The following is a 16,939-nucleotide window of genomic DNA, read 5'->3' on the forward strand; positions in this document are numbered from 1 at the left end:
GTTTCAGTCAAGATGGATAATGGAAAAAAAATGATGAAAAAGATGATAAAAATGAGACGTGACTTTACATCCCCTTATACACAGAAACTGGAGTGCTTTAATCACATTTCCAAAGTGGACTGAAGCAATAGTAACTTTAGCATCAGTACTACTGTAATATACAAATTCCATTAAAGATACTCACTCCAAGAGAGACTTTCTGGGAATAAAAACTTTTCCATGTTCTGGGGGTGCTCTTGTTCCCCTGTGAGGAAAGGAACACATACTATTTAAAACAAAGACAAAAGTAAAGAATTCAAGTAAGAAATCAAATCTACTGAGTGAAGAACCAACATACTTGATTTTGAGACTGTCTTTTTCTGGAAAAGCAGCTGGGGAAGATTCCAGCAGCACAGAATTTGCAATCAAACTATTGACAACTTCAGTAAAATGTTTCTCCACACCCTTCATGAATGCTGGCTTCAACTGCTGATAAAATTTGAGAGAAAGAATAGAATTTTAAAAAAATCACAAAGCAACATCTCACCCAAAGAACTGCTTGCTCAAACATTCTCAATAAGGGATTTTTCCTAGCCACACTATATGACTGTAATTGTGAGAGAAAACATTCAGAAGGAGCTCTTGAGAAATCAATTTCTCAAATAAGTGAAAACTATTAGTTGAGAGATCTTCTAGAATATAACTACCATTAGTATAGAATTAGTTCTCTTCCATACTTAATATTTCACACATATATTCAAAAATTTATAAACTAAGTTTGTTGCTGGGGAGTCAGATGTTTATACTATAGTGACTTTTGATCTTTTAACTCTTTGAATTTAAGAAGATCTAAAGCAATCAAAATCTTTCTTTTAGAATGTTTATGCACTTATAGAACTATGACACCAATTTTATTTTAATGCAGTATAACTTTGTAACAAAAGAAGAAAAACAACAATCAGCCCTTATTCTAAAACAAAAGGAGAAAAGATTAATGTTTAACTTTGGCTTGTCACCTGACAAAAACAAACAAACCAGGAATTACAACTTTCAAGTTCAGTAAGTTCACAAAAGGCAGAGATATTTTTTTTTTAAAGCTTTTCATTTGATCAACTGCCGCGGTCTAATTCTCCACCTAAATCAATAAAAACAAGAGCCACTTTTTTTTAACCAATCTAAAAGTCAAATTGCCATTTTTTTTTCAATTTAAAAAGTGGCCATTTTCTAATACAGCTAGTCCTTGACTTACAACAGTTCATTTACTCATCCTTTAAAGTTATAATGGCATTGAAAAAAAGAGACTTATGATCATTTTTCACTTATGACTATTGAAGCATCCCCATGGCCATGTGATTAAAATCCAGACACTTGGCAACAGCTTCATATTTATGACAGTTGCAGTGTCCCAGGGTCATGTGATCAGCTTGTGACCTTCCGACAAGCAAAGACGACGGGGGAGCCAGGTTCACTTATCAATCAAGTTACTAACTTAACAGCTGCGATGATTTACTTATCAACTATGACAAGAAAAGTTGTAAAAACGGAGCAAAACACACTTAACAAATGTCTCAGTTATCAACATAAATTTTAGGCTCAATTGTGGTCGTAAGTCGAGACCTACCTGTATAGCAGTTTCTAGTAGCAACATAATTCCCCCAGGTCCCCACAATTTTTATGTTCCATTTTATGTCAATGGAAATTCTGAGAATTGCAGTTAATAGATCTTGGAATGTGAGACTGGGAAATCTGACAACAGGCTAACTTGCTTGTAAATAGATAGGCACAGCCATATATATAACCGTAAAAGGCTTGTTGGTGACATTTATTTACCTCTGCTTCTGTTAAAAGTCGCATCTTTCTTGTTATTGCAAGATCAACATCAATTCGACCTAAAGAAAAACAAATCATGTTTTGTTGGCTTCAAACTGTAGCCATACTTTTCTACATATCTTGAAAACATAAATATAAATTCCATGCAGGAAAATATATATATATAAAAGTATATTATGTTAAAATCCATATAGGAAATTAGAGTCGTCGTCCCCCCCAAATATATGGACACACCCGTATAAGCATGTACAAGCAATGTTATTCTTTTTTTTACCCATCAGAAAAATAATTCTTCCAAAGTCAAAATGTTCCCTGCCTCAAAGGAGTACTTACACATTATAGAAAAATAGCTATTTGTAAACTTAAGAACTGAAGGTAATTGGCACAGAAAATTTTGAAGAACTATCCAGGGCACTTAATAAAAAAGAAATATATATATATATATATATCGAAAATCAGAATTTTAGCCCAATTTTCTCCCTGGTGTTCTGGTTTTATATATGGCAGGAATTAACTGTTTTTATATTTACGCATATAAATCCCACTTTTAAAGGTTCAAGTAGTACAGATAAAATATATTTATATTATGTCAATAAGAACAATGTCCAAGAGGTCATTTTCTCATGAATTCCAAATGTCTCTCAAAGCATAATATGAATAAAATGGCTTTTAAAAAAATAATCTTCAATTATTGCTCACATAAAACATGCTATTGCAAAAACTGTATAAAATATATTTATCTCGTTCCCAAAAGCCCACCATACTGCTGGACATAAGCATGTCATAAGAACATTCTTCAGCAAGAATGAAATTGCAATTGAAACATTTTTTTCTGAACATCCTTTATAAAAAAAAGCCATTAATCTGGCTATTTCATTTTTTTAGTTGTGATGAAATAGTTCCAGATCCCATTCCTATAAAACAGCCAAGGATATAGAATATTTTGGTTTTCAAATCAACATACCTGAGGTTTGTATCCTGAACAAGGCAGGTGAATGGATTAAATAAAAGGTAGCTATGTTTATCTTTTATATTTCACTTGCAGAATTAAATGTTAAGTACAACTGATATTACTTTTCCATATTCCGTGTAAGAGTTCAAAGACAAATCATATTACCACTCTCAAAACATAATAATTCCCAACAAAGTCAGCACGTCATACATAAATACTTCTAGCCGCTTGCTTAACTAATTGTGCTTCTATGTAGGAAGATGGTAGTTCTCATTCAATAGCTAGCTTCTAACTATTCTTGTGATTTATTCACATGATCTTGAATGTTAGGAAACAAACAAGTGATAGAATATCAAACCTTGGAAATGGTTGTTCGTTTGCAATTCTTTCATATTTTCCAAGGTCTCTATATTGCACCAATCCTGAAAAGGGCACAGATGATCTAAAGCTCTGCTGTAATACAATTCATGACTATAAATTAAGCCACGTTAATGTTATTATATTCCACAAAGCCTGAATAGGTCCTCCAAATTATATCCACTACAAAATATAACATAAAACCATGCCATTATTTATGTAATTTTTACAGATTTCAGGAATAAGACTCTTAGCAAACATTTTGACCTGCCAGCATGCAAGTTTATTTTTAAGTTAGCAGATATATCCCAAAGGTGCTTTTTCAGGAGGCAACTGGACCTTCTTGTTTTTTTTCTTTGAAGACATTTTGCTTCTCATCCAAAAAGCTTCTTCACTTCTGACAGGATATTGGGCTTCTTGGATGAGAAGTGAACTGAAGAAGCTTCTTGGATGAGAAGTGAAACATCTTCAAACAAAAAAGAAAAAAAAAGAAAATCCAGTTGCCTCCTGAAAAAGCAGCTTTGGGACAACCATGACCTGGATGACTGAGAATCTCTACAGACTCTCAGCAGATGAAGTTCCAGACAAAACTTGGAGAACACATGAAACACATTTAATAGCTCTGAGATCAGTTAGATTTCTTATTAAAGTAGGATAGGAAATCAGCCTCAAGTCTTATATAACTCAGGCCTATATAATCTTTGTAACTGTTGATTGTTAATGGGACAGTAAAATTATCTAGAATATTATTATATATCCCAATTACAGAGGAAAATATATGCATCCATTACTTAAGTTGTAGTTGAATTTGAAAGGGTAAAAAGTTACTCTGGAAACTCTATTCACTACACATACTCTTTCCCTCATTCTTTCTCTGCATAGGGAAGGAAAGAGAGGTAGGAAAAGATGTACTATGATAAAGTATCAGTGCTTATCAGGTTTGCACAGATTTATGAGAGCTTGCTTAGTATCAGTACTGATAGGAAATACTGCAAAGTAACTTTGTGTTAAAGTGACAGTGTTAAAAGAAGAAAAAACTTAAAAAGACAGGGACTTGGTCTGCCTAATTGTTCAAGGTCCACCAGAAATGAATCACTAAGCCAGAAACTTTAGAACACAGAGTCTTTTGCTGAAGTCATCACTTACCAGAAACCTGTGACCTTCCTCCCACATGATTAATGAATCTCTGTCTATCTGAGCATTGACCTCTGGTAACAAGGCCTTTGTTTGAAAAGCTTGAAACATGCTTGTCAGTAGGAGCACTCTTGAAGCAAACTTTATGAGGTTGCAAGATTTAGTACAGATAACATGAAGCCAAGAGCTGAAGAAGAACATATTTTATACAGGGAAACACATGGGTTCAAATTCAACCTCAGCAATGAAATGGCTTTTCGCTGCCTTGGTTCTACACCTGTGAAATAGGATGGGTCTTAGGAAGAGCAGGAAAGCAGAACACTAAGGGAACACTGACTGAGACAAATCAGGAACAGCATATCTTCTCTGTTGAAACTGAACACACAGAAGCCAAGCCTTTCCAGTGAACTGGAATCTTGGGAGCACTATCCAGAAGTGAAACATCTTTTCTACCGAAACAAGAAGAAATAGTCACCGAGAGAATCCTCACTTTCCCCTCCATGCTATACAGCCCAGGAGGTGACAGGATTGATTCCTAGCATTCAGTGGGGACAGAAAAGTTAGGGGACTGAAATGGAAGCCAAACAATTGTTTTCAAGCAATTGCATTAAATGAATATGAGCCTCTTTCAAAAACTACAAATCTATATAAGCTAAATTTATTCACAGTGACTCCAAGTCACAATTCTCTTTATTCAAAGCAGGAGTAGGCTTTGATACATGCATTATGAATCTAGGCCATGCTGTACTACAAGTGTGATCAGGCAATCACTCCTACCTTTCTATTAATGGCACATAATACAAACACTTCTCACTTATACTTAAAATGTGAGGACTGCTTAAGCTTTAATTCTATAGGAACCACTGCTTACTGAGATCAGCAAAATCCAATTGAATATGATGGAATTCTTTTAGCTACAGATGTGAAAGGACGAAATGCAAACTTCATTTGTGCTCTATTCAAAGATGATTCCATTCCCATGTATTCTCAGATTAAGGACTTTTATTCCATCAAAAAATTTCAATACTTCCAAATATTATCTAATTCTCCCTTATAAATCACGATTAGCTAGAATTTGCTGATTGTGAATTGCCTTGCAGATACCTAGTTATTTTGGAAATTAATACTGGAACCTGGAATATTTGTTGTGATAATTTACAATTCTAGTGGAAGTGGCAATTTCACCAAAAAGAAAAAACATAACTTTGTTCAGTCTAATTATTACTTTTTCCTAAACCAGTTTGTTTTTGCTTGTACTTCCTCTTATACTTGCCCAATTTTAAAGGCAGTTTAAAAGATGACCTCACTCATGATATTTGACCAAATGAAGTCTGGATGAGAACAACTGGCTTCTAATGCAACCTGAAACTTCTCTAATTTGTGCAAATATTTTTCACTGTGGTTAGGAAAGAAATATGCATAAGGGTATACCATTCTGGTGCTCTCCAAATATGCTGGATTACTATCAAAAGGATGTTATTGTTACCTAAATTCATTTTGATAACTGAGAAACATCCATGCCTGTGAATCACTATTCTTCTGTTTCAAAGGAGTGAGAGAAAACAACTGTTTCAAATTTGATTTAAAATAAAAAGTAGCAGCTGAAAAAAGTTGTGGGTCAGGGATTCCAGAGCAGTATTTGTTATATTAAAAAGTAAAGGGGCGCCATTGAGGAAAATTTAGAGAGGAATCATCAGTGAAGGGTTAAGGACCTTTCTCCACAGATTATCCTTGCTGAGTCCTTGTTGTTAGTAAGAAAGAAAAAGATTTATGACAGTCAGCTTTGTGCTGATAATATGAGGTTCTCCTAGAACTTTAAACTTAATTACACCTGAACAAGAGTCATTGTTGCTCTGTAAAGAATCTTAGGTAGAAGCATCTAGAAATTATCCCTGCTTAGGTGCTTGGAGAAACCGGGTGAAAAAAAAAAAGCTAGGCAAAATTCTACGTCCATGAAACTATGTTTGGATAACCAAGCTTCCTTCCACACATCAGATTTTGCAAAGAAATCTAATATTAGTAGTTCCCACCAAATCAGCATAGATAAAACATAACCAAATGATTGGGAGAAATTACTTTGAAAATTTAATATTGAAATTAAATTAACATTAATATTGAATCACCTATTCACGATCTCTGTTTCCTTGGGAGAAGGGGGGAGTCAAGAACGAATAGGGGTTTTTTTTAATTACAATGTTCCAAATAAAAACATATCCAGAGTCACAAAATATTACAAAACAGACTACACAGGCCAGCAGCTACTGAAGCCTAAAATTACAGGACTACAGGTCAATAGAAATTCATGACCCTTCTTGAGCTTGCTTTGTAATGACAAGATGTGCTTTATGCTGATGTGACAAACAAAGCCTAGTGCAAAGGCACTTGTGCTTTTTGTAAGTTACCATCACTGTGGTAGCATTCAGAGTAAAAAAAAAAATCTTTCCTGTAAATTGTACCCTGGCCAATACTCAACAGGTTTTCAGAAAGAGAATGGCAGAACTCATTTATGACCTAAATTAAGCAGTCAACACACATATCTTTCGGTGTACTTCTACCCATTTCTTTTTACCCAATTAGCAGGCTGTAATTAGCTGAATGCTATATAATTACATTTATATTTAATTATATGGTTGGGGTAAACTACTTTGGGAGCATGATGTCTGAAATAGAAGATAAAATTGCATAGAAATATTGTTCTGCAATAGTAATGGCAAATGAATGCAGAATCAGAAGAGAAAAGGAAGAAAAAAAAAGAAACCTGGGAAGAAAAAACAACTTTGCACTCCTTTTATCCCTTTCTCAGAGATATTAATCAACCTGGCATTGATATATACAATTCTGAAAAATGACCAAAGATAGCCTCAGTTACAGGATGACTGATTTATATCTTACAAGTCCAGGACTACAGAGCCAAGGCCTTATATACTTCCCTCAAGGCAAATTACTCACTTGATTATGGTCCAAGGTTGTTTAGAGGGTAAAAAAAGTTCAGGGGAAAAATTCCTGGAAAATAGCCAAGCATGACTTTGCATGTGATTCTGAGTAATATCCGTTAACTAACCCGACTGAATCCAATTTAGTTGGAGTGTTTGTTTCTCAATTAAAAAGAAAAGCGTTTTTTGAAAAACAATGGTAACAATCAAGAACAGATCCCCTTTTGCCAAAGATACAAGGAAGTGCCTCCACTGATTTTGGCTCATCTCATCACATCACATAGGAGTAATTAACAATGTGTAAATATTCTTTTCTCATGCAAATCAGCTGGCTTGTATTACTGGGATAGGTTGGGTGGATGGGTTCATGCAGCTGTTAATGCTTGCTTAAAAGAATAGGTGATTCCATTGGCTTTCAAAGGGGTTGTGGCCTACCTCCTTCTCTAAAAAACTATTGCTGGATCTGACAATCTTCATCCACTCTTCAATCTTCCCTTTTGAGAAGTTAGTTCACCTACAACTACAAAAGATCCTCAAGGAAGCAGATTATCCGGTATCTCTTTCAGTCAGATACAGTACTGATAGCCTTAGATGTTTTATTTATAACATGTATAAGGCTGTCTAACTCAGACATTGTGACTGTAGGGGGAAACCAGATTCACTTAACAACCTGGTTATTAACTTATAGTATCAACTGTGGCAAAAAAAAGGTTGTAAAATGGGGGAAAACTCACTTAATTGATGTCTCACTTCAGAAATGTTGGGCTCCATTGTGGTCGTAAATCAAGGACTACTTGTAATACAATAAATTATAGATACAATATGGTGCCAAGCATTATGCAAACAATCATAAGAGGACTCCTACTTACATGGCAGTCTTAACAGCTTTCTTAAAGAATAGTTGCACTTGTGGATGACCTCTGGGAGGCAGACTTGGGATTGAGCCAGTGTATCCATCCTGGTCCTCCTTGACCATTTTGGGAATGGAGTGGGGGGCACTATTTGTAGTTGTTTTTGTCCTTTGTCTACAGATGGTTGCAATCGGTGTTGGAGGAAGAAGAGGTTTACTCCTAAGTCTTTGCATTACTGGGTGCCACGGAGCTCTTTGTTCTCCTCTTTAATATCTACCTGAAACTGCTGGGGAAAACTATTCACCTACACAGGGTACAGTATCATCAATTGTACACCTCTGCCTCTGGCCATTTAAGTCAACATGTTAAGGTTCTGTCCAATGTTTGGAGGTGGCAGGGGTCTGGATGACCAAGAGGTTTTGGCTCAATCCTGTCAAGACCAAATTGCTTTGGGTTTTGGCTCCACTGGTCTGGAGAGATTATCCTTGACTTTGAGAGGGGTTGAATTGCCTCATGCAGATTCAGTATGCAATTTGAAGTTCCTCCTGGACTCACAGCTGTTTGAAGAGCCTGTGATAACTATAGCCAGGGAAGCTTTTGTACAATTTTGTTTCGTGTGCCGACTGGGCATACTCCTAGATCTTGGAACTCTCCTCATAGTTACTCCTGCCTTTCGGCACCTTCTGCCTAGACGGGGCTACCCTTGAAGACCATCTGGAAGCCGTAACTGGACCAGAATGCCAGCAGAATGGACGGTTAAGGATATTTCTTCTTATATCCCCCTATTTCATACCTCTACTATGAGAACTGCATTGGGTCCCAATAACTTCCAAATACAATTCAAGTATCATTAATATCACCAATAAAGCCCTTCATGGCAAAGGACTGGGATGTTTACAGAACCATCTGGTCTCACAAATATTTGCTTGTTCCACGCACTCTGATAGGAAAGGCACATTCCAGATTTCTTCTTTGAAACATCATCTTATAGGACACAGGGAGACATGCCTAGTAGGCTCCCCATTTTTAGGAATTATATTACACTACATTTGCCTTTCATTGTTTATTTGGTTTTAATGATATACAGACATTACTAACAAACATTCGAGTTATGAACTTCGTCAATACGAACAAACCTGTCGCCACCTGGAAAGCAGGAGAAGGTAGGAACAAGCCAGTTTCCACTGCACCCCCATACATAGGTGGCACCACAGAAACCAACTTATCCTCTTCCAACCTCCAGGAGCCTCTAAGCTGAAGTTATGAATAAGTACAGGACAGTTCTCACCCCATATAAACTGTAGAACCCTGGGTGTTGGCAGAAGAAGGCGGGAAAGGAAGTTGGGAGAAGGCAGGAAAAGGCCAGCTTCCTGCTCCCTGTCTCCTCCCCCATTGCTTCTTCTGGGCCCACCCAAAGTTTACTGGAATACCTCCCATTTAAGGCAAGAACTGCATTGAACATATTTTTTATGCTTGAACAAAACAAACATCCGGATAATCTCTCAGAATGTAAGCAGTGGATTGTCTGCATTAGTTTTGCAACGTTTGTTTAATGTTCCTTTTTTTGTTATTGATCAGCCTCATGTTCAAATTGGATAGTATATAAATCCTATCAGTAAATAAATGAATAACAATTGGTAAACCAAAATAATGGTCATCATCCTAGTGAAAAAAGAGGTTATAAAGTAAGAGCTTATAAAGTCAAATGTGGTGAGAAAGCAAAGCCAGCTTTAAAGTATAATTTCTTCAATGCACAAACTAAATTTTGGAGTACAGCTGCCACTAGCCATTAGACATACCAGTCATGGCTAATAGAAGGTGAGATCAAAAATATCTGGAAACAGTAGCTGCCTACTTCAGGTATAAGCCTCCGTTTGACAAGAGGTAGAAAATAATTGCTGACATATGTGTCAGCATATTAAAACAGAAAAGAAATGCCTCTTACGAATACTAGAAGATTTAATAACTAAATAGAAATACACCATTAAACAAGTAAGAACAAGCTGTATGTCATGCAGTTCATCATGAAATCTTACCATTGCTTGATGCAGACGATGGCCAGTCTTCTTCCAGCCTGCTTGGTAAGTCATCTTTCTCTTCTGCAGTGCCGTACATAGCTCGGCGATTTCTTAGAGATATATTGTCTTCTCCCACCATGGTTACAAAAAACTAAGACACTGGGAGGGGAGGAAGGAACAATTAGTTAACATAAAATGTATCACCTTGTGACTGAGCAGTTAATTTTTGTTACTATATTCCATGGCACTGAGGGATGAAACTAGTGAAATGCAAAATTAGCAGTCTGTCACCACCTAAGACTACTTAAGACAGGCCAGGTGCCGCCAACGGATCAGAATAAGAAAGGACAGCAAGTGATTTCTTACAACAAATAGATGGGAGAAAAATTCAAATCTTGGGGCATATATATAGAGAGCTAGGTTCTTAGAATCCCTAGAAGGTGTCACAGTTATTTATCAAACTTCACCTCTGGAACTTCTGCTAAAACTGAGTGCAGATCAGAGGTGGTATTCAGCAGGTTCTGATCAGTTCTGGAGAACCGATAGAGGAAATTTTGAGTAATTCGGAGAACCAGCAAATACCACCTCTGACTGGAGATTTTACAGTATCTTCCCCCTGCATGCCCACCAAGCCACGCCCACGGAACCAGTAGTAAAACAAAAAATTGAATCCCACCACTGGTGCAGATGGGTGCAGTTGCATAAAATACATGCAGCTCCTGATATTACTAAATAAAGGAAAGTTCAGAGAAGCTTGAATGTCTTTGTTACTTTTTTAGAATAAGTTCCTAGTCTTCATAGATTCTAGAAACGTTTTCTGAGCTGGAAGAAAGAAGTGTGGTCAGAGAAAGCTATGGCTTGGCCTTGATTCAAAATACTGATATGCTTTCCTTCAAAAATACTATTTTTGCATTCATTATTTAGAATAAAAACTACAGGGTGTTTATTTCTGCCGATATTCTTGCTCTATGGGTCGCTAAAGAATAATATTAAGTAAAAATACAGTAGTTTATCACTTTCTGTAGTTATGCTTAAGGGATTGTAGATTTTATCTGTCCCTGTCCTTGTTTTACCGATAAAACAACTACTATACATACAAATACCCCATTTTTCTCTCAATTATCACTGCAGGAAGAAGTCACCAGGTCCAGTTTTGGGGGAAGCCACTTTTTATTCCCCAGATAATACAACCAAATAGTCAATGCAAGCCTACATAAGAGTTTTATCTTTATCCACCGGATAGCTGTTGTGCTGCATTAGGCACATAGTTTTGCACTAACATGACAATCCGTAAAAAACCTATATACACAAACATCTTACTTTATCCACTTAAAACAGTAGATGTGAATTGTTATAAAACAGACAGTCTTCAATTTACCATCACAATTGGGACCAGAATTTCCATTGCTGAATAAGGTGGTTAAATAAGGTGAGTTGGGCTCATTTTTATGACTTTTATGACCACAGTTATTAACCAAATCACTGCAACTGTTAAGTGAATCTGAGCTCCCCAATTGATTTCACTTGTCGAACATTGGCTGGGAAGGTTGCAAATGGGGACCATGTGCCAATACATGCCAGTTGCCAAGCATCCAAATTTTGATAATGTGGGGATGCTGCTATGGTTGTTGTGATGACCCAGGGTGGGATACAAAATAAACACAGTCACAAAAACAGGTGAAGCCCCTTTTATCCCTTCGTTTTGCTTCCAAGCTCCAAATATCCTTGACTGGAGACAAAAACTCCCCCACAAGCAGATATGAAAAGAAGAAAATGCCCTTTAAACTAAACTGCCTATAAATTATCAAGAGTAAAAACAACACAAACCACACTGAAGCAATTAAGGGAACCAGGCAAGATAAGGGCTTGAAGACATCCACAGATATCGTAACACACACTGGGAAGGACGCCAAACTCAGAGAAGAACCACAGACTAAAGATATTTCCATGCTTTGTTTCCAGCCTGGCCCATACGCATGTTCGTCCTTTTAACCAGTTCTCACAGCAGCAGCCCATGAAGAGAATCACGGCTCTTTCCTCCCCTGTAGACCACACCATTCACGTCTCTCCCTTATCCTCTCCTCCCTGCATGCCCTAGGATGGAGAGGGGATGGGCCTAGGTCTTTCTCTGACTGCCCAGCTGGCCTCTGTCCTTCCCCAGCCTCCTCCACAACTTCCGGAGCAACACTTCTACTCCCTGTCGGCTGTTCCTCCTCTCCCTCGGAGTCAGTCTCCAACAGGGGCATGACAGTTGTAGTGTGGGGACCAGTCATAAGTAACTTTTTTCAGTGCTGTTGCAACTTTGAATGGTCACTAAATGAATGGTTGTAAGTAGAGGACTACCATTGTTTTGAAAAGCATTTTTCCAACTACATTTTTAAAACTTTGTCTCAATTATGACATCTACAGTTTTTAAGAATAGTAAAAGACAAAGGCCTGCTGAAACCACCTGTTTTCATCCTTAATCAAACACGCAATTGTTATTAATCCATCAAATTACCATTTCTTTATATTCTTTTATTATAGCTTTGCCATCTGCTAGAGACAGAACAAGAATCCTGCAGTAACAGTACAAAAGAGGCTTCCTTGGATTAAAACCTAGAGCAACAGGGAAGCATGCTACTTCCAGTAACTCACTCTGCCATTTTAATAATAACCTCTGAGCTGGTTTCCCAAATCCCAGAACTTATTTTAAATGTGAAAAACCAGAATCTCAACATAACTTTTCCATCATTTATTCTATCTTCCAGCCTGTATTATTATTTAGAACTATCACATTCCAAGTGATAAACTTCTCATGACATACATTATGTGCAAAATCCAAAGTTACTTTTAGCTATATCATTTACCTGTGCCCTGCTTAGAATAGAATAGAATAGAATAGAATCTGGAAGGGACCTTGGAGGTCTTCTAGTCCAGTCCCCTGCTCATGCAGGAGAATCTATACCATTTCTGACAAGTGACTATCTAGTGTCTTCTTCAATACCTCCAGTGACGGAGTGCCCATGATTTCTGAAGGCAAGCTGTTCCACTGACTGGTCCTCACTATTAGGAAATTTCTTCTTAATTCCAGGTTGCTTCTCTCTTTGATTAATTTTCAACCATTCCTTGTCTTTCTGGCAGCCCTAATAACCTTACCCTAACCCTAATACCAGGAGCTGGAGAGAATATGTACTTAAGATTCAGAAAACTGCACCTGGGGATGTTTTGAATGCTTTTCTTCTAGACCTCTCCAAACAAGAAGAACTCTGTCCATCAATACACTGGGCTTATTTGAACCTTTTGTTTTTAAAACAACATAGATATGTGTGGTTCACATGACGAATGTAGTTTGTCGTATTAGATTTTGGCCTTCCTGGATACAGCTATGGTACATTCATTGCATCTTATTCAACAAACCATTTTTCAAACAATAGTAGGATTCTCACTGGAATAAAATGAAAGCATCATACCACTGAGAGAACTTTGGTAGAACTAATGCATCACTTCTGAAATCACAGTATGCTCTGTTATGAGTCTAATGCATTAAAGGCCATTTAATATACTGTATATGTACAACTTTTTTCAATATTTTCAGAGTATCCATACTTCAATAGGTAAGTCACTTGCTATCACTTAAAAAATTTTATCACTGAAAATAAGAACTGATATTAGATGAAATATATAAATTAAGCTCATTTAGACATGTTTTGTTCCATTCAGGCTTAGCTATAATACTTGTACAAGATGCATTCGGTTTAAAATAACCTGTTTTAATCAGTGAATTAAACTAAGTATATAATCTAAACTATACTAGTTTCTTAACTCACACATTGCACTTCAAGTATGCATTGCTCAATTTCAACTTTTATTCAAAGCAAATAATATTCAAAGATAAAAATAGACCAAAATATATTGTCAAAACTATTCTTGTTATTCTATTTTTTAAAGTATTTATGCAAGCTGAAACATCTTCTGTTTGCATGCAGATGATAATCTGCTGTGACCTAACCAATCTTTAGCTGTAGTACCCCCTCCAAATTTAGTAACTCAAATTTCTGCAAGCCCTTAACCTGATTAAGGGGAGTGAGATTGGTACTCTCCAATACATTTGAAAGGCATCAGGCTGAGACTATTGGATGAAGGTTATGATGAAAGATAAAATATTGTGCAACAAAAAAGAGGACCAGGGAGCTACTTGCATTCACCACAGAACTAGATTCAGGAAGTCTGTATGTTTGACAAACAACAAAGAAAGTGTGACAAAGTGCATTAGAAGGCAGACACATGATCATATGAAAAGATTGCAAAAGGAAATGAGAATGTTGAATTTAATTTAGACTACCTGGAGGTCAGTTTTTCAAACTCCTAAAATGGAAGTGTTAAAAATCAGCAGTGTTCAGCAGGGCCATTTCTTTAATAGCAGTAAAAAAAAGGGGGGGAACAGTCATAAGAAATCATAATTAGATTGGAACTGCTTAAGGACATGTTCTCTTCAGCAAAAGCAAATATCATCACTTCTCCCCTAGAAATGGATCCAAGAAATGGGAAAGTATTTTGACTAGGTCCAATTCTTTTCAGGGGTGCCTGCAAATTCCCCGTTATCCCATTTACAGGCAGACTGTCTCAACTACTGTGGGATTTCCTATACTCCCCAACCCACACTTCTCTTTGTCCCACTCTTTTCAGTCCATGGTAGCCGAAATATTTTTGAGGTGCAACAGTAAGACATCCTTTCTAGTTACCTTTGTCTCTATTAGTTTATTATGCCATAATAAACATATGAGCCTTTTAAACATCATAAGAAGCTCAAGGCAGTGTAAATAATGCTCCAGACTCCTATTTTACACCCAACAATCCGATGAGGTAGGATTATCCGAGAGTGACCAGCCCAAGTTACTCAGTTAACTTTTAATTACAGAAAACTGTTTGCCAATTTTCTTCATCTTCCTCATCTGGCTATATTAAAACAACAACAAAAAAAAACCAGAATTGCCAAGTGATTTCTCACCCATGCACTACCCAGGTAGATCTTGCTGGTAGGTGCAACTTTTAATGGTAGGTACAACCATTTAATGCCATGCAGATAAGATGGGCCAGTCCCATCATCCCCAGCTGGTAGAGAGAAGTGGGCTGTGTAAAAATGACGGTCATACTGGCTATCCAGCAGAGCGCACCCCCACCCTACCCTAGGAAGGCGGCTGAATGTGCTGAGTGTACAGTTATATGCACCGCACAACTCTGACATCAAGGAAAAAGCCACAGGGTACTTTTCTTTCGTCTGGTTCTCTTTTCATCCACGCCCCCATTAAGTCCCCCCCGCCCCCACTCCTTCTACTCTGGATCCTTGATGGGAGAAATCTAGATTGCACAACCAACCCTCCCGCAACCATGTGCACAAATCGGAAACGGGGGAAGAGAACATCAGAGAAGCAACACAACCTGAAAACTCGGGTCTCCCGCGGCTATCATCCTGCCCTACGGCGTTCCCTGAGATTACATCCCGTTGAAATTAACAGAGGAATCCCTCCGGGGCGCAGAAATAGGTCGGGCAAAAAGGCGCAAGCTCCCCGGGGCTGGATGCTACAGGTCTCAGCCCTTAAGCACAAGGGGAGGAAGCGGCCCGGCTCCCCTTGCTTCCTGTCCCCTTCGCCCCTGCTCCGCATTCCCTGGGCGGGAGAAGGAGAGGGGGAGCCCAGCCACCTCAGCCTCTCTCTCGCCTCTCCCGTTCCTTACCTCGTGAACCGTTAGCTACCTCTTTCGACTCCGCTTCGTCTCTCCAGCTTTGCGCCTTTCACCGCGATGGAGACAAACAGCCGGCCACCGTGCGTTTTTCTTCTCCGTCGCCTTCGTCACTGAGGGGGCGGGGAAACCCACTCAAGAAAAGGACGAGGCTCGCCGCTGCCCATTGGCTGTGGGCTGCAGAAGCCGCCGGGCTGCGCCCAGCTCTCAAATCCGGGTTCGGCTGTTCCTAAGCACGAGGAGGCGGGCAAATTACTACCCGCCAAAGAAGCGGGGGTGGGGGCGTCGTCGCTGCTGCCGGGCCCCCCTATTTTGGGGAACAGTCTGGCGGGAAAGGAAGCTTTTTTTTCAGAGCACAGGCCCAGAGGTAGTCGCCCTCCTGAACCCTGAGCTCCTATCCAAATGTATCCTGAGTGAAACGAATGAATTAGTATTAGGGTGTATATATATATATTCTGGTGACTCACAAGTTGTAGTTTTCCGTTGATTGACGTAGCTAATCCGTTTGGGCATTGTATCCTTCTCTTTCTCACCCACGGAGTTTTGCTCCCAGGACTCGCATTCATATTCAGAGTTGGCAAATAAGATTGCCCTTTGAGTCAGCTTGAGGCCTGAAGTCAAAAGCACATCCAGCCTTTTCAAGATAGTTTATGGTTCTGGAATTCCCCAAAGGCTTCCCATCACCGAAATTCAACCCCACTCCTCTCACAAGACCAGGAAAGGTGAGCTGGGTGTTTGGCTGCTGTATGGTTGTCTGAATTGCAGGAAACATCTAAACACAAATTAACTCTGATCAAATTCATTCAGCCTCTTAAGGGTAAACCATGATTAGTCACTTCAGTATGACTATGTGAACACAGCCTATGGAGTTGACTTAATTCTGGCCAGGTTTATTGGGTTCACATGTCATTCAGCGTCAGCCTAACTTGTACAAAGTGTTGGGCTAAAACAAGGATAGCTCAGGGTGACAATTCCTATCAACCATAATAGGTGATTGGATGACAACTCTTATCTGATGAGCTGGATGGGGTAATGTAGTTTAATGTAACTGGAGGACACAAGAATGGTGAAGAGGGTTAAGGCAGTCAAATGATTTTATATGGCAGTAGCTTATGACACAGTTACAAATGCTAAACATTATCTTAAATGTAGGGTGTATTAGTT

General features: G+C 38.3%; 1 protein-coding gene across 2 annotated transcripts in view; it reads right to left on the reverse strand.

Annotated features, from left to right (window-relative positions):
- SOAT1 (sterol O-acyltransferase 1) overlaps window positions 1–16,193 on the reverse strand; it is a 31,877-nt gene extending 15,684 nt beyond the window's left edge. The window contains exons 1-5 of one of the 2 annotated variants that reach the window (XM_026703306.2): window positions 15,770–16,193; window positions 10,073–10,213; window positions 1,810–1,868; window positions 338–468; window positions 185–244 (exon numbers count right to left, since the gene is read on the reverse strand). In XM_026703306.2, the coding sequence (XP_026559091.2) occupies window positions 185–244; window positions 338–468; window positions 1,810–1,868; window positions 10,073–10,193 (371 nt within the window). In that variant the 5' untranslated portion in view covers window positions 10,194–10,213; window positions 15,770–16,193. The remainder of the gene's footprint in view (window positions 1–184; window positions 245–337; window positions 469–1,809; window positions 1,869–10,072; window positions 10,214–15,769) is intronic. The other variant, XM_026703310.2, reaches the window with a different exon arrangement.
- Window positions 16,194–16,939: the final 746 nt, after the last annotated feature.

The sequence above is a fragment of the Pseudonaja textilis genome, chromosome 3, assembly GCF_049901715.1.
Source record: "Pseudonaja textilis isolate UNSWEBS1 chromosome 3, rPseTex1.2, whole genome shotgun sequence".
Lineage (NCBI taxonomy): Eukaryota > Metazoa > Chordata > Lepidosauria > Squamata > Elapidae > Pseudonaja > Pseudonaja textilis.